At 37.6% G+C, this 18,837-nt stretch overlaps 1 protein-coding gene across 1 annotated transcript in view; it reads right to left on the bottom strand.

Moving 5' to 3' along the window:
• Positions 1-18,837, bottom strand: part of IL1RAPL2 (interleukin 1 receptor accessory protein like 2) — a 1,016,789-nt gene that overhangs the window by 431,529 nt on the left and 566,423 nt on the right. Inside the window, exon 5 of the mRNA XM_045537537.1 lies at positions 11,878-12,031. Within this exon, the coding sequence (XP_045393493.1) occupies positions 11,878-12,031 (154 nt within the window). The remainder of the gene's footprint in view (positions 1-11,877; positions 12,032-18,837) is intronic.

The following is an 18,837-nucleotide window of genomic DNA, read 5'->3' as shown; positions in this document are numbered from 1 at the left end:
TTGCCTGCAGTCTGTCTTTGACCAAAACATCATTATGTGGTACATGATTGCAATTAATATCATTTATTGAGTAACTACTGTTTCCCAGAAACCATTCTAAGTGTTTTTCATATATTTTTCTTCAACTCAATACAGCAACAGCATGCCCATTTTGCACAGGGGAAAAAATCTAACGTTCTGAGAGGTAAATTAATTTTCTCAAGGTCATACAGGTACTGCCAGAATCAGGATTTGGATCATGATTTTTCGCTTCTGAAGTAAGGTCCACCGGAAAAAATAGAGTTTTCAGAGTTCTCCATGAGTCTTCTCTTGGAATCAAATTGTTTTGCTAAAATCCCTTATATTTTTACCCTATATTTTTAGAAACATCTTCCTCTAGATATTTTGCTCAGCATAAGGTCCTAACCTTCTACATGTAAGCATATTTTTTAATCAAATCATATCGTAGTACTATGAGCAGACGATAGTTTATAAACATTTACAAGGGAAAGGGGCTCAGGCTTTATAAAAACAACCGCCACCTGAGTCTTCATTCCAGTGCCATCATTTAATCACTGTAGAACATCTAGAAAAATCAAATACTCGAAATTTCAATTTCCACATCTGTAAAGTAGGGCTAAAATGACACACCTCACAAGATTTTGAGATGATTAAATGAGATCATATATGGGAAACAAACACAGAGCCCAGCTCCTAGCTCTATAATTGTATGTTGTATCTAAATGCTAAGGTAAACTTTGTATGGGTAACAGCAACTCTTAGAGAATCTTAATGTAACTGGTGAGACAAAATCTCTACAAAGAAAATTTCTTATAAATTATAATTATAAATTAGCATCAGGCAATGTGGTGAAAACTTCTGCAAAATTATAAAGGAAATTCAGGAGAACAGGTAGGTGACTATAAGATGAGGTTAGTCTGTGAAACCTTTATGAAGAAAGTCCAGAAATATAAAACACATATTGGCAAAGAAGAGTGGAAAGAGCATGAAGCAGGCAGGCAAGCAGGAAGGAAAAGAACTAGTGACATTTGTTGAGCACTCTTACGTGCAAGAGCTGTTCAGGTAGTTTGTAGCAGGGTGCTTTAAGAGCAGTGTTTTGGAATAAACATGGGTTCGAATCCTAGCTGCACCACTTACTAGGTATGTGATCGTAACAAGTGACTTATCCTCTCTGACTGCTCATTTCCTCCCTTTTATAAAATAGGAGAAATAATCACCAACCTTCTGGGATTGTTGTGAGCTTTGACTGATTGCAAAGTACAATGCCTGCTCCAATAAATGGTAGTTCTCTGAGCATCTGCTCCACTCTATTGGATCTAGTTCTTGGCTGGTCTCCAAACCAAGCTCCTAGTTTCCATTCCTATAGAAATGTGGCTTAATAGAATATTCTCCACTTGCCCAAACCACTGCTTTCGGGTTGGGGGAGAACAAGGTAGCTGAGACTCTCACAAAACATAACGGACCTAGGAAAATCTGTTCCTATGGATCTCAGATACCTATACACCCGGGAGTCACAATGCAAACCCTTCCCAAGAACCTCCTTCACCAGCCCTAATTTGGTGTCAGAGAAGCCAGCCAAGCAGTCAACGATCACCTCAGGGTCTGGAAGAGAGCCACTGGAGCGGAACTGGCCTGGATTGGGTACATGCCATATCCTGCTGCCATGTGCTCTAACTTGCTCACCCCCAGCTCTCCAAGCTGGTCTCCTGCACAGCTGCTTGTGAAATAAGCCCACAGGAATGAATGCTCTCACAGTCCCTGATTCTGCAGAGAAACAAGACTGTCTTTCTGCTGATGGGACAGTGAATAGTGTTTGTTCATCTCCCTGTAGGGCATAGAAACATGACACAAATATTTTCCTAGGACAAAGTCTGGCAATTTCTTTGACCCTCACGACACCAACAGGGTTAATAAATATCACTGTGTAATAGGTTGAGGCAGAGTGAGGGAAATAAGGGAGAGAAAAAATTAGAGTGGCAGAAGAGGAAGGAAAGAGTCACGATTTAGACTGACACCCAAGGCCTCCTTTCCCAGTAATTCTTCTTTATTTTTTAGTTTTTAAGACGGAGTCTTACTCTTTTGCCTCGGTAGGGTGCAGTGGCATCATCATAGCTCACTGCAACCACAAACTCCTGGGCTCAAGCCATCCTCCTGCCTCAGCTTCCCGAGTAACTGGGACTACAAGCACAAGCCACCCCTTACGGCTAACTTTTCTTTCTTTCTTTTTTCTTTTCTTTTCTTTTTTTGATCGGGTCTCACTCTTGCTCAGGCTGGTCTCAAACTCCTGACCTGAAGCCATCCTCCCACCTCCACCTCTCAGAGTGCTAGGATTATAGGAGTGATTACAGCAGTGAGCCACTGCTCCCAGCCCCCAGTAATTCTAAGTAGGACTTCTTTCCTCCTAGTCCCCCAAGGTCATTAATAGTGTTCACTTTGTTTCTAGAAGGAGCAAGCAGCCACCTGCAGGTTAGGAATTGTAACAATCTGGGAAAGGTCCCCCACAGGCCCTGCAAAGTTGCCAGAAATTCCCAACATTAGTCATGCCTATGAGTTACAGAATTGAAATATCTATTAAATTGCAAATATGTTAGCTGAGAAGGGAAACATTTTTGGCCTGTTATCAGTCATGAATTCTTTAGCTCACTGAGGTATTAGATTAGCCCCAGCAGAAAGCAATGAGCTACAGACCAGACAGGTCACTGGAACAATTAAAAGAGGCAGATAAGGGACAAAGTCATCCAGGGTGGGCTGGGTAGGCTAGAAAAGGCCAAGGTCACCCAGGGAGGGAGAGAGAGGCCTCTGAGGAAAAGCAAAGGAGCTGCTGCTAGCCGGTTTTGGTCATAAGATTTCTGCACCTGCGACTGTGCAAAAGAACAGTCAATTATGAAGTGCACAGTCAGTCATGTGAAAGTTCCTTTAATGCAGCCAAGAACTATTAACTGCCACGGTCTTTCCTTATTAAGTCACACAAAAGGAATATATTTTCATGTGATAATCAGCACACATGCATTCAAATCATGTTAACTCATTGCTCGGAGCAAACATGAAGGAGAGAGAACATGTGCCAATGATTTGATTTGTTCCCTTCCTTGCTTCATGTCACACTGCTTCGGGCAGCTTTAGGGTAGGTGCTTTATCCCCAGGGCTCTTCATTTATCTGTAACGTTTGAGACCAACTTGCTTCATCATCTAAATCACTTTTCTTTGTAAGGTGATCAATTTGTCAATGCACCTCCTGTAGGATTACATCCATAAATTGTGCCCTTCACTCTCTTCTTAGATCGACCAGTCTATCGGATGCAGTGATTAGGATGGCTTCTCAGTGTGTTCCCGTTTGTCTATTAAATGCTCTCCAGGCCACTTCAGATTGCTGTGGTTGTTTTTTATTTTTTGCTTTTTAATTTTTTTTCCCCCACTCACTGCTCGAGATAGAAATAGTAAAACAGAATGTGAGCCAGTCAAACGGTTGGTCTCTTGTTTAAAAGTCTTACTGAACCAAATCTTCTAAGGCAAAGGCCACGAACAGGCAGCCCTCAAATTAAATTTACCATACAGGCATGTTTTATTTGGTCCACAGAGTGCTTTACAATTCAGGGATTTCCACATAAAAATCCAGACTTCGCACATCTCTTGAAAAATTAAAGGGCCTAGCAATATCGCAGCTACAGTCTCACATGGCAGCAATCAGCCAGGGCTGAGTCGGTGCTGCTATTGCCCTTCAATGCGCCGCTCCCTGTTGCCTTGTACATCGGGTTCACTTCACTCATGCACATGACCTTCTGGCCACTAGAAGTATTCAAGTATTGATTGGGGAGTTACCTCTTTGCTGATTTGGACCCAGATGTCAGTAGTAAATGCTTTTCCTGTTAGAATCAGAAATAGTTGTTCTTAAAGACAAACCAATGGGTTGGCACATGAACGTTTTAAATAAGAGACTATTTCGGGGACCCTTAAACCTGAGACCTGGAGTCACCATCTTTAGAGTCCTTTGGGAGCTGGATCTCCTCTTCTTCAGGCCCAGCACGCAGGATTAAGGGACAGTAGACAGAGTAACAGTGGGTTAGGGTAAGAAAAGCACTGGACTAGGACTCAGAAGATGAGGGTTCTAGTCCAAGCTGCGCCATTCACCAGCTGACAGTCAATGGTTTAAACCCTCTGAGCCATGGTTTAAACCCTCTGAGCCATTATTGTTGTTGTGGTGGTGGTTTACTCTCGTAAACCACAACAACAACAACAATAATATTAATTTGGTGCTGATTCCATAAAGTTCTTGTGAGTAACAGAATGAGATCCCAGAAGGGAAAGTGAGTTGACATTATAAAGTGCTCTACAAACACAAAACTATCTTACAAAATAAGCACTCACCAATCAGAAAAGTACCCATCCACACCAAACTAAAACTAATTTTTGAATACCTGCCATATGCTCAGCAATTAGAGACGCAGAAAATAAATAGTCAATGAATCCCTTCCCTTGAGGAGGTTATAGCCTGGTTGAGAAAATAAGACAAACAATGGAAAACAATAAATAATTAAAATTATAACATAAAGTAACTGCCCAATAGGTATTTTATTTTATTGAAACTGGAAGTTATAGGCATTAGTAGGAAGCCAATGGAGCAAGTACTCATTCGGCTACTTACTTAGCTTTCCTAACGTTTCCTAAGGAAACAGGATCCTCAGATGCTGTCAGAGTTGGGGGTGGGAGGGAGTGTCGTGTGGTCATACAACTTTAGGAAATGTCCTAAAATATACCACATTCCTCTTTTAGAAAATTACAATGCACATTAGAATATTATAAGCACTAAGATGCCCTGAGATGCCTGCAGAAAAGAAAATTGTTTAACTTTCACCTAGCAGGTAAACAAATTGCCACAAAACGTCTCTTCTTTCCTACCCTCTCCTCCCCTCCTGCCACGCTTCTTCTCTCCTCTCCTCTTCCTTCTCTCTCGGAAATCTCTTGGAATCGATTTGGGAAACACTAGTGAATAACTTTCATATTTTCACAGGTTGCAAAGGGGAACATATTTCTGTTTCTACCTGTCTGCTTTCAGAAACACATTAGAAACTTAGATCCTAAACTCCTTGTTTCACATAGTAGGAACTGATTTACGTGATAATTGATCTTTACCAACTAAAATAACATTGTTGAACTAGACACTTCTCCATTGCTTCGCTTCCACTATGTTGAAATAATTGTTATAACTGCAATGAACCTCATTGGAATCTATTTTTTCCCACTATGGATTGTCATATTAGCAGGGCCATATGGCCTACTAATGTGAAAATTGGCAAATTCTATCTTCCATGCATTCTTACTTTTCTTGGCACCTCACCTTTCCTTGTTTCTTTCCTGGTACCACCCCAAGCTCAGATTGAATTCTGTGTCCCATTCCTAATGATCTTCACTAAGGTGCTCACTAAGAGCTAAGGACTAGGCTCAAAACTGCCAAGTGTACTCTTTTTAGGGGTATCTAATTTCCAATAAGGAATTATTGAAGACCACATTGTGAATGTCCAAAAAGGATATTATAGAGGAATGAGGGATATTATGATCAATATTTTGGTATCTGTTCTCAAGGTATGCAATATATATATTTGGTGAATTAAATTATATGGTTTGTGCTTGGTGGTGGTTAAAAAGTTATATTTGAGAGTTTGAAAGACCTAGAAGGACAAACGTGACCTTGGGCACATCATTTCACCTAAGTTTTAGTTTCTTCCTCTATAAAATGGGGACCATAATAGTAATCACCCTCATATGGTGGTTGTGAGGATTACATGAGAAAATGAATGAAAAACACTACGCACAAGGTATGCCACACACTGAGCTCTCAATAGACAATAACTCTCTGGGAGCCCCTGTTAGATTGTTATGTAGTTGTTGGCTTAGAGATCACTTCTCCTGTTGTAATTATCCTCAGTCAAATTCCCTATTTCTATTTATTTCACAAACTCTCCACCATATTGCTATGTTCCACTGTTTTTTTCTAAACTCAACCTCCCCCCAATATCTCAGCATTAGCAGTAGAGGGATAAAGATACTAAGAGCCAGGGCCACAAAAAGCCTATTTATTTCCCAACTTGAATGTCAAATTTTTTTTCCTCTGTGTGTAAATATATGCCAATAACCAGAGGAAACTTATTCTAACAAGCTATATAGTCTACATGACACCTGTGACAATGCACTCACAGTCACACTTTACAAAGTGGAATTAAAAACACTTGCCAAAGCCATGCATTTGAACACCTTCACCAAAGACTGATCCCAAATCTCACTTTTCAGTTTTACCAAGCTTTGTATATCCAGATTGCTTTGCTACTTTTTCTTGCTTAAGAGTAACCCAGCAGCATGTCTTTGAAGCAAATCTATAGAATAAACCCCTCTTGCCATGGCATTCAGATACCAATGGGTTAAGAGATTGTCCTTAATATGTAAAAAGTCCCCATTGGGGACCCTCTAGAGCTGCGTACAATAATCAGGGGGGAGGAATATTATTTGCGTATTCACCAGAGAACAGGTTAGTGTTTTTTTCCCAAATAGCCAATGCTCACTTCTAAAAAGCTGCATAAAGGCATGCATTTGTGAATGATTTGCCAGGTGGATGGTGAATTGCCTTCCAAATAAAGTTAATTAGTGCTGGCTTCCTGCTCATGTTCATTTTGGGGAGTCTCTTTAATTTATGTCTGCCTTTGACCTTCTCAGGGCAGAACTTCTCCTATCCCAGGAGATCCTATCCCATTATCTTGCACACTCTCTCCCACTCCTCCTCTCCTCCTTCTTCCTTTATCACTTGCTCTACATTCTTATCATCTTGTAACCAATTCTCCAGCCCTCTGCACAAATTCACCGTGAGAATAAAGAAAAAAAACCTTCAAAATAGCAAACAGCCACATAAAATATGCTGTGGGAAATAAAACTATTAGCTCCAGGCATCTTTGGCAAATGACCTAAACATGCTATTGTGCATGTCTATTTGTCATTAAGCCCCTCCCTACTCATTTGCAGCCTCCAAAGGAACAAAAATAAATTTCCACGATAACATCACACAAGTCTGCTATGATTTATGTAATAAGTGTCCCAGAAAAGTTGCATTTAAATCAAATCCTATTTTATTGCAGTAAGAAAGCTAGCTATTTAAAGAAATAATATGGGAAATTATTTTATGTGGAGAAATAATTTCAAAAAACAAATGATTGCCTTTTAATTTTTCATCTAGAAAAATGTATCAGTTTTGAATATTGGGGTCTTTTTATAACTGATCTTCTTAAAGGAAGTAGCACCTATATACCTCAACACTTATTTTACTGAAGATATATTTCTCAGAATTATAAATCACAAAATAATCTTTTAGAAATCTGACAATCCTTTAAAACTTGCATACTTACAATATGCTATCTTAAAGACTATCTATCTACATAAGTTTTTAATCAACCAATTCTATTAATGTCATATTGAAATTCTTATCCCATGCCTGTATATTGCTAACTCTAAACAAGTATGAATGGGTTACTCTTAAATAATCACAGCCTAATATTTCTAATTATGAGAGGATAATCTCTTTGTTAACTGCTTTCATAATATTGAGCATACAAAGCACAATATAGGCCGGGTGCAGTAGCTCACGCCTGTAATCCTAGCACTCTGGGAGGCCGAGGCGGGTGGATCGCTCGAGGTCAGGAGTTCAAGACCAGCCTGAGCAAGAGCAAGACCCCGTCTCTACTAAAAATAGAAAGAAATTAGCTGGACAACTAAAAATATATATAGAAAAAATTAGCCGGGCATGGTGGCGCGTGCCTGTAGTCCCAGCTACTCGGGAGGCTGAGGCAGGAGGATTGCTTAAGCCCAAGAGTTTGAGGTTGCTGTGAGCTAGGCTGACGCCACGGCACTCACTCTAGCCCGGGCAACAGAGAGAGACTCTGTCTCATAAAAAAAAAACCAAAAAACAAAACAAACAAACAAACAAAAAATAAACAGAGCACAATATAACTTACATAATATCGCAAAAAAGAATAAACCTTCACAGAGCAACCCCTTGAACTTCCATACCAAGAAGCCATTTTGTTTCTACATCAAGTATAACATTTGAACTGTGTAAATAAATAAACTTCTATGAACAATGACCACTGACCCAAAAATCATCATAAATAAATTTTGAATTACCTTTTCCAGCTCCTAGCTCATTGCCTGGCATGTAATATATACTCAGTAATTTTTTAAATGGTAGGTTAATAAGTGGCTACTTTATGTGGTTAAGGTTGCTTTACTCACACACTCCCGTGATACATTACCCTTTATTACCCTTTATAATCTATATTTTCATGATGATACAGGGCAGGGACCCCTCTTAGGGGCCAGCAGGGCCGCAGTGGGGGGTGGGGAGGAGTATGGAAATAAAGGAAAATCTAGAGTCCCTTCAGGGCACCTGGCTAGCCATAAAAAGTGAATGAACAACCTGATAAGAACAATGGCCCTCCAAGCAAGCCAGAGTCAAGAGGTGTTTTGGTTCCCTATGGAAACTAAAAGATGGCATCTTAATATATGTTTTTGAGCTGTTATTTAGGAACTCCTATGAAAGGAAACTGCAGGTAAGGGGGAACTGAAGAATTGAACTCTGACTGCCAATCTTTGCTATAAATTTCCCCCTGAGGGGCCTGTCATACCTATCTTAACATTCCTTTCCACTGATCCATAATCTCTGGATCCACCTGTGCCCCCTTCTCAGGATATCCCATCTTTTTGAGCCAGGTCAATGTATAACCTCCATGTAATAATTTAAAATTTTGCCTGCCTGAAATGTACCCCTGCTTTTAAAAACCCTGCCTTGTAAGCCATTGGGGAGTCTAGGTCTTAAACATTAGGGGCTTGTACTCCTTGCTTGGCACTATGCAATAAAGCCTTTCTCCCACTGCAACTCTCAGCTGCAATGTCTGGCTTTACTGAGCAGGGTGAGTGGACCCCAGTTTGGCTCAGGAACAATGATCGTTCTTAGGAATTTAGGGGAAACAATCTAGGGACTATAAAAATCAGTTGTGTGTTATGCGTGTGTAAACTAATATGCTCAAAAGGGAATCAAACGTATGACTTTGACTGGTTTAGCACCATTTTCTCCACTAATGTTTCTTAGAAAGTATACAACACAATTCACAAGACAAAAAGTAAAATTCCTAGTCTTACTGATGTACTAAATTAGAATCTGAGAATCTGTATTTAAAGATCTTCATATTTATCCTACGTGAGTCCCTCTACATGATTCTGAGGCACATTAAATTTTGAGAAACTTTGCAAGCTATTCAGACAAAATTTTAAATCCATAGTTTAACTATACTAAAAGTTTGGAACAAGTAAATTAACATCGTAACAAATACACAAAAGCAGCAGCTCTAGCTATGCATTTCCAGAATCTAAAATGAAACTAGGTTGGGCGTGGTGGCTCACGTCTGTAATCCTAACACTCTGGGAGGCTGAGGCAGAAGGATCGCTCAAGGTCAGGAGTTCGAGACCAGCCTGAGCAAGAGTGAGACCCCGTCTCTACTAAAAATAGAAAGAAATTAGCTGGACAACTAAAAATATATAGAAAAAATTAGCCAGGCATGGTGGTGCATGCCTGTAGTCCCAGCTACTTGGGAGGCTGAGGCAGAAGGATTGCTTAAGCCCAGGAGGTTGAGGTTGCTGTGAGCTAGGCTGATGCCTCGGCACTCTAGCCCAGGCAACAGCAAGACTCTGCCTCCAAAAAATGAAATAAAAGAAAAGAATAGATAAATAAATAAAATGAAAATAAAGAAGCAAATGTGTTATCAGTGCAACCCATTAGATGTGAGTGAAAAGGAGGTCTGATATTTATTAATATTTTATTCTGGTTTCAACTTAAAACTCAAGCCAAATACTATAATGTTACAAACTTTAGCAAATGATTCCAAAATGGAAGTGCTCTGCAAGCATCTGCTAAGGACTTGTGATTATGGTGAAAGTGATGATGCTGCAAGGCTTTGTGTATGGTCAGGTCACTTATTAATGATGTATGACTGCTATGATTGAATCTTCTACTGTGAATGAGGCAGGGAAGTCTAGTTCACATTCAGGAAATCAGAAACTAATCAAAAGCAGATCTTTGTTATTTGGGATTGGCCCAATATGGTAGTTATTTTGAAAGCTCATGGGGGAAAGAACATGCAATTCTAATCAAAAGAATTATTTAAAACTTTCACAAAAGGTACTCTACAAAGTCAAACTAAGAAGTGAAACTGTCATTTATCAGTATAGAGAGTGAACTAATATATATAAATTTACTAAAAAGATATATATTTTTATTCCCTGTTTTAGCATTCAGAATTTTGGAAAAAATAAAAATAAACAATTAAATCTGAAGAATCAAAAACTTAATTAAATATATGGGTTATAGCAATGAACGTAACTCAGCAAGTATCAATATCAGTTGATTGATTTTAACACTACTCCAAAAAGGTCAGCCAGACACAAACAAAAAAGGTATTCCTAACATTAGCAAGAATATGTTATAATCAGCCAACTGGCTGATGTAAGCATTAGATGGTTAAACAGGTAATATCCAAGTGCATTAGTCATAAGTCAATTAACACAATCAATATTGCAATTGTCTGGATAATTTCAAAGTTTATGATGACTCAGATATTATCCACAATACAAATTTATGTGTATACACATACAAACATACACATGCACACACCTTTTTTACTGTATATATTTAAGGTATACAACATGATGCTTAAATATATGTATACATAATGAAATTATTACTACAGTCAAGCAAATTAACATATCCATCTCCTTATATAATTATCATTTATTTTTTGTGGTAAAAACACCAAAAATCTAGTCTCTTAGCAAATGTCAGCATACACTACAATATTATTAACTATAGTCATCATGTTGTACATTAAATTACTAGACTTATTCATCCTACATAACTGCAACTTTGTATGTACCATTTTTAAAGGACTCTGTAACTGGTTATGAGTGTATACCTTTTTATCTGTATCTACAATTTCCCATGCCCCCCCCCACCATAACCACTGTTCTACTCTGTTGCTATATATTCAACTTTTTTTTTGGATTCCACATATAAGTGAGATTATAATACACTTAAGATATATATAACAATAGGAAAATGAGTCAAGATTTGTTCATGAGCAATAGCAGGTACCCTTTTTGTCAGATAGTTTCTTAGGGTCCATCATATCCATTGTGAGGGATAACTTTATGGTATTAGATTCTGTCCTATGTCTCTGAAAATTACTTCCTAAAATTTTCACCTAAGAATATTCTGAGTTTCTCTCTTCTATGAGTAGAGTTACAAGTTTACATTTTGCCAGTACTTCAGATTTAAAACACACAAATCCATGCTTTTCGAGTAGCTCTATCTAAGAATCACTAGAAGTTCACAATAATATCCCTCACTTATGGGAAATTTTGTATAAATGATATTTTGGACGCAGTCTAAGAAGATTTCATTCCAACAGTCCAACAGAACTTCCTTCTAAAAGCAGCCTTCACCTATGAGGAGATTCCACATCATGGGTTAAGTCAACATTCTAGAGTCCAGGATATATTTTCTGAGATGTTTAGTAAAAATCAGTGATACATCAAAGAGTTAAGAACCATTCAAAAAAGCAGAGAATAGATATGCAGCAATTGGGCCCTTGTTCCCTAAATTAATTGTTCATATTCCACATATGGCTTTTACTTAGTGCAACTTATTAATAGTGAACTTCCCAGCTGTTTGATTTGTAGCCAATTCTGAATTCACAGAAAGTTGGCTCTTTGAATAAAACTCTTTCCTCCCAAGCCTAATTATACTTGAAATCTCATTCGCCATAATTTGGTAGAAGCAATTCCTACCTGTAACTTTCAATTCAGTTGTTCGTCTTACAAGTTTTCCTTCATATTTAAGTTCACATGTGTAATTTCCTCCATCTTCTTCTTGAACTTCCTGAATAAGAAGAGCATTTCCTTTCTGTATTATTATGCTTCTCCACATTTTTGGCTTGCATTCCTGCAGTGAAGATATTTGCAAGTCAGCAAAAAATAAAAATTCACAAACTATATCTCTGTACTGGCAAATTAGCACTTTCACTTTATTCTATTCTTCTCTCTAGTTTTCAAAATATATAATTAAGAAGTGAAATCAATGATGAAGCAAAATCATAAGTGTATCTTATGTCCAGTTAAAATATCACAACCATCTTACTAATAGCCACTTGAAAAGCCTGATCCCAAGAGCAAGAAGTCTATAGAGGCATTCTGTAAAAACAGAATAGCATACAAGCTCCCCAAATGCAAGAGGGGTACACCAGAACCATAGAAGTTGCTAAATATTACGATAACAACATCCTGGTTCCTTCTATTTGACAGGGATATTTCCTATGAGTCCTACGAGGATATGGTTCATTTAACCACTTAGTATACTCCAGGGGAGTCTTAGGCATTATTAAACATTCATAGTAGACGTTTACATTGGCAATGCAGTTTACGATTATTTTATTAATTACTCCTTATTATAAAAATTAATACCATTACTCGAGAGTCTCCCGACTTGTAGTCAAGAGCTCAATTTGGGGAGTAGGAAGGAAAGGGTCCAGAAAATTAGACTTAAGGAGTTCTCTAAAAACATAGTAGGTAAAATGAGGACACAGTTAGTTGCAGTAACAGCATGGAGAAATCATCCACTTGCTTTCTGAGTTCACTGATATATAACCAGACAATCAGATTTGGTTTTTGAAGCCAATTCTCTTACTCTCCTGATGGGAATGTGAGGGAGTTTTGCTACTGGGATCGTACTTCCCTAGAAAGGAATGTGTAACACTTTTCCAGAAAGTGACAAGGATATAGCAATAACCAAGTATGTAAGAATATTCAGCCAAGTAGCTTTGTCTTTTAGGAATTTGCTGAGACTATTTTTTAGATACTGTCCCATTCTGTCCACTATTCATTCTAAATGTTCCACCAAAGTGGTAGCCAAATGCTGTATAAACATTGGTGGAGGCCTTGCGGATAGCTGTGAGGGAGTGCTGAATAACCAAGGAAAAAGTATTTTATCATCTAAATTCTGAGTCTGTCATTGAGGTAATAAAGAAATTGGCAGATGATGAGAACAAATAGTTGAGATCGTTTTCTACTTTCTACATTATAGTGTATATAACATCTGTATCTATCATCCCTCACCCCTGCTCTCCATATATACATCTTAAACATTCACATACAGTATCTGTGCTGACTCTCAATCCCCAGCCGTGAGTGCTTGCGTGTGTGTGAGTGGGGTGGACACATGTGTGTAAATGATATGGGATGGTGAGTACCCCTTTATTAGTTTTTCACTATAACAAAATTTTTTCTTTTATGTTAGTAAGAGTTTTAACAACAAAACACAACAACTGGCACTTAGGTTTACAGGTATAATCTTTAAGAGATATGCTTGCTTTATGTTCAATACAACTACCCACACATTTTGTCAGAGAGTAAATAAAAGTAATACTACTGAGGGCATCTAGATATAAGGCTGCTTCGCTCCCTAGGGCCTTTCTGAAGAACAGTTAAGGGTCTGTCTGAAATTATATTACGTACCATGTCTGGCAAGGTTTATCACCTATATGAGATTTGCTTCCGAGTTAAACCTTGGGATATAAGGTTTCTGGGAAAATGAAGAAGAAAGTCTGAACAGAGAGGAAAAAAAACCCAGCCCAGCTGCCACTGTCGTCATACAATAATAATCCACAATTATTTTCGCATTGCTTCCAACTCTGATAGCCTCAGATTTCTAAAGAATCATTCTGAAGGTCATTAAACAAAAATATGGTCCCTCTGGGCATTTTGGGAGGAAAGGAATATGAAAACTGAGCTGCTGCACTTTCACATAGCAGTGGCCAGGGCAGGCAAACAAGCCCACACACTCAATTTATGCAAAGGCAAATGGTGTTGCATTTTAATGTCAATTTGGGGGAAAATCCATAGGCAATTAGTTCTAATAATTTGCATTTTCCCTGCTTACTGCCTTTTTTTCCCCAGGAAGTAAAAAGCTAGAGTGTATAGGAATTAGAAAATCAGTCCTGATGAAGAACAGCCTGGAATCTTTACATGTCCTTTGGGATAGATTTAGATAGTCCCGAGTGCTTTCCAAGTTGCCATACAAAGCCTTAGAAAGGATTCTTTGTATCCAATAGATGGCTTTTTGGGAAAACTGTGGCATAGAAAACTATTGTCTTTAAGTCATATACACCCCCCTGGAGACAACATAGAGTTTAGATGAAAAGGCAAACTGACGTTAAGGCAAAACATCTCTAGGTTAAAATCCAGGTTTCACCCAAGTTCTGTGATCTTGTGATTTTAGGCAAATTTGTTTATGGGGATAATATTTGGTACCATGTGAGCAGCTAGAACCCAGAGGCTTGCAGGTTTATTCATTACAGTCTTATTGGGCAGTACTGTACATAGTGATCTTCCAATGCAAAGAATGTTCCCCATTCCTAAACCTTCCCAATTCTAGATTATATCTCTTTAGAAACCCCAGCTTTGCTTGGTGAAAACTGGTACTAATGAACTAACAGATACAAAGAAATCTTCACTAATTGGCTAACTAACCCCCAGCAAAATAATACTTTAACTCACTGAAAATGAATAGCTCCTAAGAGGCCAAACACTAATCTTAGCAGATAAGTACAGAAGCTATATTTTGGTCAGAAGAGCCTTTAAAGTACATTTCCCATCACCCTATATAGATGACCATCCTGCTCCCACAAACCAACTTTTCTCAAGAGTTATTTTGTTGCCTGTTCTACCTTAGTCCGGGTCCCTGTGTAGACTCTGAGAAGTCTTCCAGACTCTTGACTCCATTATTTGCAGTGTCTCTTCCCTAAGCTGCTGGCTGCTAGACTTACTGCTGTCACTGCTTCTCTGCTGCCCCCTATCTTCCTGGTGGACAGACAAAATTGCCATACCTCACCGCCCTAGACCAGTTTACTTCTGACAGCCTGTTAGGCAAAGAAGTTTGAAGGACATAGGTCAAATCTCAAGAGGGTTGTTTATCTGAGGCCAGGACAAACTACCAAAGGCTCAAATGTGAGCAGGCCCCTAATATTGACTTCACTGTGTAATTCGCCTACTATTTATTGTCCCTAAGAGTGTTAAAATTCATCAACTTGAAAATTTCGCTGAGGACCATTCTTGCTGGTGTTGCCTACGTTCAACAAATAACTTCATTTTGTGGCCTAGTTATCCTCGCATAGAGCAGTTTGTTGTAGGACATCCTTGGTCGGTCAACCTAATGTCTGCAATTAATGCCCAGCTTCTTTCCCCTCCCTCTCAGCCTTTCTGGCTGACAGATTTCCCTTTGCAGCAGTTGCTGTGTTGGGAGCCCCATATGCACAACAGAGGCATCTGTTTACCAAGACCCCTAAAGTAAAAATCTTGGAGTTTCTGGAGTTTCTACCCTAAAACTGTCACCACTGTGCTCACAGTCTACTTCTGAGATAGCATCATCAGACCTACAGGTACTTTTTAATCCATTTGATGTGATGGTCATGGTTACATTCGGGCCATTCAGAGCATATGACTCATTCCTCATGGCAAGAACATCAGGAAAATTTAAATATTTCTTCTAATTCTGACGTTTAACTACAACCCAGCTATGCAACCGTAAGCCAATCATGTAACCTCTCCTCAAAGCACCTTTGTTTGAACACCCAACACCTGCTTCAGACCAACTTCTCTCTTTTCCCCTGGAGATTCTATTCTTCCATAGGACATCCAGACATCTAATTAAAAATCTTTAGGGAATCCAAACTTTTCGAAATTTAAAGATGTAAGAGATGATTAGTAGCACAACTGTTAATTAGGTATCAACATTGTCCTTTTCGGTCCTACCTATACTCCAAATGCCTAAGATAACCCACTCCAAGAAGTCCTTCCCCTCCTAAGCCATATTTCTCCAAATTTCTGCCTTCATGGTCTTAATATTGATACTGGCAGCTCACATAATGGGAATACCAGAAGGAAAAGAAAAATAGGAAGGAAAAGAAGAAATATTTGAATTTTAATGCCAGGTCATCCATATATTATAGCAAACTGAGCACAAACAAGGGGATGGTCAGTAGTAGCCTATTCTGAGCATCTGAACTGAGTTTTGAACAATATATAAAAGTTAGGCAGGAAGGACATAGCAGACAGAAGGAACAACAGATGTGAAAAAGTATGGAGTGGATAAAAAAATATAACAAACAGGCTTTGCGCTGTTGAGAGTGGCTGGGTCCAGATGTAAAAAGCCTTAAATTCTATCTGAGGATATTTGCACACTATTAGGGTTTAAATGCCAGCTCTGCCACTGTGTAGCCTATCTCATAGGGCTGTTCTAAAGATTGAGTCAGGTAATACATGAGCATACTTGGCATGATGTCAGACCTTGTAAATACTCAATAAAAAGGAGCTAACATCTAAATGATTTTATAGAATCACTGGAGTAATTAAATAGTGGCATCCTATGATCAAATGGGCATTTCTAAAAGATCATTCTGGTGGATATATAGAAGACAGTCAAACTGTAGGAAGGACATTGCTTAAGAGGCTTTAATTTGTTTTAAATTGTTTTTATCCCTTGGATGCCATTAAAGATATATGGAAGTCCTTTCTAAGGCTGGATTCTTATAACAATTTGAAAAAGATAAACAGAAAACTCTTGTTAAATTTGAAAAAGGCATACCTATTGAAATAAGATTATAAAAGTTGACAAAACAAATCATGTTGCTAAATCAAGAAAAAGTAAAGTCAAAATCCAACCTTATAACAGCTTTATTTCTAATCACCAAAAATGGCAACAACCCAAATGGTTATCACCTGGTGAATGGCTAAACAGAGTTACATATACAGAAGAATACTGGAATACTATTCAGCAATAAAAGGAAAGAACTATTCATATATGCCACAACATAGATGTATCTCAAATACATTATGCTAAATGAAATAAGCCAGACACAAAAAGCTACATATGTTATTCTATGTATATGATATTCTGGAAAACGCAAAACTATAGGAATAGAAAACAGATGAGTTTTAACCAAGGACTGGAGCTGGGAGGAGGGGATTGAGTACAAAGGGACATAGAGGAACTTGGAGTGGTAGAAATGTGCTATATTTTGACTGTAGTATATACATATGTCAAAACACATCAAATCAAATTGTATACATAAAAAGGATGAATTTTGCTGTTTGTAAATTATACATAATAACATGACTTTAAAAAAACCCACAGCCTTAAATTCCCAATTAGAGTCTGAGATGTTTTAGGTAACTATGCTTCTGGCTTCCATATAACTTTTCCCTTTCTATAATTGTAGTAAATATCAAGTAAGGACTTTAATCATTAAATTTTTATAACATGCCTGGGATATATGGCAGATATTATTACATCTATTTTATATGTGGGGAAATTGAGGCCCAGTGATATTCAATTACTTATTTATGTTAATAATAGAATGGTGACCAGAATCTAGATCCTTGGACTTAAAATCTAGTACTTCTTACATATATCAAATACTCATTTCTCCCATGTTAACTCACATATTCTAAAATTTACAGATAATAAAGAACCATTCCCCGACTTCTAATGCCATATCTAGGAACAAAAATAAGTACATTGGTTTCAGGGCACGCCAAACTGAAGCCTCCATGGGCTTTGCAACTCTTTTCAAATTCTCATTACAGGATTAAAAATTCAAGGATGGAATACAATTTTATGGTTACAAAAGAAGGCACAGATTAATACATTTCCAAAAGGGATTCAAAATGTCCAAGCATTTTAGCAAACCATATGTTTTTTTTTTTAGCAAGAAAGTGTTAGTCACTTGGGATGTGGTATTATGATGTATCTAATGACCTTTTTCCCCTTTAAGAAAACAGTCAGAATGTACAACAAGATAAATCAAAATAAAACTCATAGCTTTGGAAACTTATTGCATGAGTGATGGTATTTGGAAATGGCAATTTCTAAACTATTATTTTTGTAGATGAACTTAACACCTTACAATCCATTAGGAGTCTTTCTTAAATATGGTATATGAGTTAGAGATCTATTTTTTTCTAAGCAGATATTCAATTATGTCCACATGATTTTTTAATAAGCTATTATTCCCCCTCCACACCCATTTAAATGAAATGTTACCTTTCTCATATATTAAATTCACATATATGTGTATTTTTATCTGTTTCTGGATTCTCCATTCTATTCCACAGGTCAATTATCTTTTCCTAAACTTACTATTTTAATTGATGCTGTTTTGCAGTAAGTGGTGGTATAAGTCCCCTCTCATGAATGTTTTTATCCTATATTTTCTCAGCAATTCTGGTACATTTATTCATCCATATAAACTGTATAATCATGTTGTCCATTTCCAAAAAAAAAATTGTATTCCAGAAAATTGCATTATTCATATGTATTTGGGAAGAGTTGATCTTTTATTACATATCTTCCATGCAGAAACATGTTCTGTTTTCCATTAATTTAGATCATATTTTATGTCCTTCGATAAAATTATATTTTATATAGGTCCCTTTGCATCCTTGTTAAATGTATTCTAAAGTGTTTTATAGTTTGTTATTGTTGTAAATAAGATAGCTTCACTTTCCCTTTTACATGTCTAACTGATTATGCTTAGCAAAAACAAAACCTATTGAATTTTTGTATATTTTACCATACCGAATTCTCTCACTAATTCTATTTTTTGCCGTTATTGAGTCCCTTGGGTTTTCTAGGTATGCAATAATATAATTTGAAAATTGAGATTATTTTTTCTATTCTTTTCCAATATGTATATA

The sequence above is a fragment of the Lemur catta genome, chromosome X (genome assembly GCF_020740605.2).
Source record: "Lemur catta isolate mLemCat1 chromosome X, mLemCat1.pri, whole genome shotgun sequence".
Classification (NCBI taxonomy): Eukaryota; Metazoa; Chordata; class Mammalia; order Primates; family Lemuridae; genus Lemur; species Lemur catta.
The sequence above is the reverse complement of the archived record's forward strand: the minus strand, read 5'-3'. Positions and strand labels throughout refer to the sequence as shown.